Source organism: Mobula hypostoma, chromosome 4 (assembly GCF_963921235.1).
Source record: "Mobula hypostoma chromosome 4, sMobHyp1.1, whole genome shotgun sequence".
Taxonomy (NCBI): Eukaryota; Metazoa; Chordata; class Chondrichthyes; order Myliobatiformes; family Myliobatidae; genus Mobula; species Mobula hypostoma.
In genome coordinates this window covers 203,336,120-203,341,715 of record NC_086100.1, presented here as the reverse complement: position 1 = coordinate 203,341,715, position 5,596 = coordinate 203,336,120, and the positions used below count along the sequence as shown (strand labels likewise).

Below are 5,596 nucleotides of genomic sequence, written 5' to 3'. Positions count from 1 at the left end.
GTCTGCCCAGCCATTACTTCATGTCTGATTGGTTATATCTCTGAACTTCTTTCTCCTGTCTTCCCGCTAGCCTTTGAAAAGCATTAATTATCACTCCATAGAGGTATTTTGGATACTATCCCACTTCAATAATCCGCTCATAATGACCCGTTATGTGTCGGAGTAAGGCTTCGCTTGTCGGTTGTTTTAACCTTCGCGTTGTAACCCCACTTTTTAAAAAAGGAGGGAGAGAGAAACCGGGGAATTATAGGCCGGTTAGCCTAACGTCGGTGGTGGGGAAACTGCTGGAGTCAGTTATCAAGGATGTGATAACAGCACATTTGGAAAGCGGTGAAATGATCGGACAAAGTCAGCATGGATTTGTGAAAGGAAAATCATGTCTGACGAATCTCATAGAATTTTTTGAGGATGTAACTAGTAGAGTGGATAGGGGAGAACCAGTGGATGTGGTATATTTGGATTTTCAAAAGGCTTTTGACAAGGTCCCACACAGGAGATTAGTGTGCAAACTTAAAGCACATGGTATTGGGGGTAAGGTATTGGTGTGGGTGGAGAATTGGTTAGCAGACAGGAAGCAAAGAGTGGGAATAAACGGGACCTTTTCAGAATGGCAGGCGGTGACTAGTGGGGTACCGCAAGGCTCAGTGCTGGGACCCCAGTTGTTTACAATATATATTAATGACTTGGATGAGGGAATTAAATGCAGCATCTCCAAGTTTGCGGATGACACGAAGCTGGGTGGCAGTGTTAGCAGTGAGGAGGATGCTAAGAGGATGCAGGGTGACTTGGATAGGTTGGGTGAGTGGGCAAACTCATGGCAGATGCAATTTAATGTGGATAAATGTGAAGTTATCCACTTTGGTGGCAAAAATAGGAAAACAGATTATTATCTGAATGGTGGCCGATTAGGAAAAGGGGAGGTGCAACGAGACCTGGGTGTCATTATACACCAGTCATTGAAAGTGGGCATGCAGGTACAGCAGGCGGTGAAAAAGGCGAACGGTATGCTGGCATTTATAGCGAGAGGATTCGAGTACAGGAGCAGGGAGGTACTACTGCAGTTGTACAAGGCCTTGGTGAGACCACACCTGGAGTATTGTGTGCAGTTTTGGTCCCCTAATCTGAGGAAAGACATCCTTGCCATAGAGGGAGTACAAAGAAGGTTCACCAGATTGATTCCTGGGATGGCAGGTCTTTCATATGAAGAAAGACTGGATGAACTGGGCTTGTACTCGTTGGAATTTAGAAGATTGAGGGGGGATCTGATTGAAACGTATAAGATCCTAAAGGGATTGGACAGGCTAGATGCGGGAAGATTGTTCCCGATGTTGGGGAGGTCTAGAACGAGGGGTCACAGTTTGAGGATAGAGGGGAAGCCTTTTAGGACCGAGGTTAGGAAAAACTTCTTCACACAGAGAGTGGTGAATCTGTGGAATTCTCTGCCACAGCAAACTGTTGAGGCCAGTTCATTAGCTATGTTTAAAAGGAAGTTAGATATGGCCCTTGTGGCTACAGGGGTCAGGGGGTATGGAGGGAAGGCTGGGTTCTGAGTTGGATGATCAGCCATGATCATAATAAATGGCGGTGCAGGCTCGAAGGGCCGAATGGCCTACTCCTGCACCTATTTTCTATGTTTCTATGTTTCTAAATGACCGCACTGTTTCTGAACAAAATGGCAATGCTGGTATCTGTTTTTAATTACTACAATGGAAATTATAGGGATCCCAGCTGACTTTAACTACTTTAACTGACGCCAGGTTTTCATATTCCAGGTATTTTTATTTTCCATTGCCACCTATTTCTCTGGAGCACTCGATGATCCGGTGATATTAAAGAACTAGTAAATTTACGCTGGCATTACGTGGTTCTCTGGCCGATTCCGGCATTAGTACAAAAGTTCTGAACACAACTTCCTGATATAACAATTACATCAGCGTCTCATAATTCGTCGGTGAAGTTTCCCCACTTAACTGAAGTAATTTTTCTGGAGATGAGAAGCTACTAACGTTCGCTCACCTACCTACATTAATATCGGCACCTTTACCTGACATATGGATGATATAGAAATTTATTTGAACTCCTATTAAAGTTTACAATTTGATTTTCATTTCAGCTGCAGAGCCGGAAGTATAACGTAACTGCATGTTTGACTGCATTCTTCAGCTGCTTCCTGAATTTCCGTTGCGACAGAGTGTAAATACACGTATTCGTACAGGTGCAAAGAAACTGCAGCATGTACCCAAACTGTTGCAGAATATACTTCGGGGTATTCAAGTATCTGTCCGTGTAAAAGTAATTCTGTATTTGCCAGTTAATAGCATATGTAATATAGGGAATCCATAACAATATGAAATTAGCTGATACAGCGAATAACAAAATCATTGACTTTCTCCTGTTCTTCACCTCAGGATCTTTCTCATTCTCTGTGCTGTTCCTGAGCCCCCGGCGGACTCTGTTTGCCGATACAATATAACTGACTGTTAATGCATTAAAGAGTACCATTAAGCCGATTGGCAGTAAAGGTGTAGTGACAGTGTTGAACAACTGGAATGCTCTCCACAGTGGTAAATTAAAGTATTCAGCTTTGACAATGCATCGCCAGGGTACGTTGTCAATGATAACGTAAGGTTCTACCAGAAAGTATAACGGAACACGCCTCGCACAACTGCCTAAACCAACAATTACTAACACGATAGTAGCTGTCCTCTCGGTGCAGTATTCTTGTCGCAGCTTTTGACTGCAGATTGCAATACAGCGATCGAACGTGAAAGCCACCGTGAACCAGACAGAACAGTCCATGGCTGCGAGCCTCAGGACAAGTGTCGCGGCGCAAATCGGGGCAATGAGCAAAGCACGGGCATAAAGATAAATGCTATTGATCTGGTCGAGTACAATAGCAATGATAACACACATTAAATCAGCGGTTGCCATTCCCACCAGGTAGCGGGAGATGCATTTAGAGAGTCCGCACTTTCCAAGAGAGAGGATCACAATCGCCATTAAATTAACTGCAAAGAAACAAAGAAGTGATAGTTACACGCACAAAGTCCCAGACCAATCATTTCTTAAAATATATGCGTAGATATGTGTTGAATGGAACTATGTGAATATCATTCATTTGACCCTGTGCTGGCTCAAGCTATCTTCAATTGGAGGAGTGGAAAAATAGTTCCCAGAGGTTCTGTCATCTGCCTTTCAATGGGAGGATAGCGGCAGACCCCTATGACAGTGCAGCCGCAACTTTCCAGCTGACGGCACCGATACCAGACGGCGGCTTATCAATCCACTGCTTTAGACGAAAGCCCCAACCCCCAGGGCGTCGAAGGTTGTACTTAAAGCGGGTATATACTAGATTCTGGTTTGCATCTTCCGACATAGCATACTGGAGAAGAAGAACCACAAAGCTAAATTTTAAGGGAAGTAAACTTGAAACTTGAACCTTAAAATTAAAACTGGCCGGAGAAGTCAAAAGGTCAATGTTGAATATACTTGTACGTTATTGAGGCGGTTTCAAAAACATTTAGACATGTAACTAGAAAAGTGTCCTCTTTTGATCCATGACGAATGCAAAGCACATTCTTCATTTTACTGATAAACCGGGGAGCCAGCAGACAGTGCGACAGCACGTGAAAGATTTTCGTTTCATCTTTAGAAAGGATTTCCTTTCTATCTTCATGCAGTATCTGATATAGAGAAATATATGCCCTTTAAGCCTTAGAAGGTAAAATAAGTTAAATTAAAGAAAGTATCAATATTACCATTGAATCAAATGCTGGTATTGACAAAGGAATTGGACGTAAAAAAACGACTAACAATGGCCAGCGAAAATTAAGATAAAGGCATGTTTAATCTGGACAGTGTTAAAGTACTCATCAGATGGGACACCATCTGTAACAAGTTTTACAGTGACAGTGATTTCCCACAGCAGTTACAGTAATTTGAACACACACATATGCAAAGGCCAACGCCAATTACTTACCCGGGATACCAATCGCTGCCAATACAGGGTAGTAAATACTCGCTATATAGAAAATTGCAGGATATCCCATTTTATGTGCGAAACAGCGATTGAATCAAAATGCGCCAACGGGGGATATCTACACTTGATTGCTTGCTAAACTCTTATACAGGAGAGGACAATGAACCGTGCCAGCTAATTGACCACATCAGTGACAGCCCGCTGAACAAATAAATCAGGATGACCCGAAAATCGCTCCTCGGAGGAATCAGAAAATAACAATTATGTTTAATTACGCTTATTTATACTTTCAATTAAGTATGTTGAATTTTCATTCTCATTGACGAAGTTCGTACGTTTCAAGTGAAGCAATACTTCCTCCCAATATAATATATAACCATATAACAATTACATCACGGAAACAGGCCATCTCGGCCCTTCTAGTACGTGCCGAACGCTTATTCTCACATATATTTTCAACAACCAAGGTCATCCTCAAATAATTATCATTTATAATAGTAGGCACAGCCTTTTCAGATACATAAGTTAAGAAAGGCCATTTAGTTTGGCGATTATATTGAATAATAGTTATTTATCTGACTCTGAAAATTTTCTCTTCATTCCTATTTCAAGTTCAGCGTCAGAGTAATAAATAACTGATCCAAGGCATTGCTATATTTTAGCAGAAAAAATATAATTGGAAATATACTTCTGACATTCAGCATTGAAAAGAGTTAACTTATTTTTAATCATTGCTTGCAATATTAGGTGAAGAACCAACTTCATCACAGCAAGAAAACGAATGAAAACAGTTTATCTTGACTGTACAATGCGCTGTATATGATATTTCTGAGGGAACATCTCAGACGTATCACATACCGATAAGTGTGAAGTGGTTCATTTTCGGTTCAACCCAGATAATTGTGAAGTGGTTCATTTTGGTAGGTCAAATATGATACCAGAATATATTATTAATGGTAAGACTCTTGGCAGTGTGGAGGATCAGAGGGATCTTGGGGTCCGAATCCATGGATACTCAAAGCAGCTGCGCTGGTTGACTCTGTGGTTAAGTAGGCATACAGTGTATTGGCCTTCATCAATCGTGGAATTGAATTTAGGAGCCGGGAGGTAATGTTGCAGCTATATAGGACTCCGGTCGGACCCCACCTGCAGTACTGTGCTCAGTTCTGGTCGCCTCACTACAGGAAAGATGTGGAAACCATAGAAAGGGTGCAGAGGAGATTTACAAGGATTTTGCCTGGACGGGGGAGCATGCCTTCTGAAAACAGGTTAAGTGAACTCGGCGTTTTCTCCTTGGAGCGACGGAGGATGAGCGGTGACCTGATAGAGGTGTATAAGATGATGAGAGGCATTGATCGTGTGGATAGTCAGTGGCTTTTTCCCAGAGCTGAAATGGTTGACACAAGAGGACACAGGTTTAAGGTGCTGGGGAGCAGGTACAGAAGAGATGTCAGGGGTAAGTTTTTTACTCAGAGAGTGGTGAGTGCGTGGAATGGGCTGCAGCAACGGTGGTGGAGGCGGATACGACAGGGTCTTGAAAGAGACTTTTGGATGGGTACACGGAGCTTCGAAAAAGTAGAGGGCTATGGGTAAGCCGAGCAATTTCTAAGGTAGGGA

The 5,596-nt window shown here is 42.5% G+C and overlaps 1 protein-coding gene across 1 annotated transcript; it reads right to left on the bottom strand.

Annotated features, from left to right (window-relative positions):
• Positions 1-2,109: 2,109 nt before the first annotated feature.
• Positions 2,110-4,859, bottom strand: LOC134346016 (probable G-protein coupled receptor 139). The gene is made up of 2 exons (XM_063047356.1): positions 4,838-4,859; positions 2,110-3,008 (listed from the first exon to the last, which is right to left on the bottom strand). Exons 1-2 carry the CDS (start codon positions 4,857-4,859, stop codon positions 2,110-2,112), a joined length of 921 nt encoding a protein of 306 aa, XP_062903426.1.
• Positions 4,860-5,596: the final 737 nt, after the last annotated feature.

Coding starts and splice junctions, on each gene's coding strand:
- LOC134346016 (XM_063047356.1), bottom strand. CDS start 4,859: ATGAACCACTTCACACTTATCG. Junction 3,009..4,837: donor GAACCACTTCACACTTATCG/GTATGTGATACG, acceptor GTTTCTTTGCAG/TTAATTTAATGGCGATTGTG.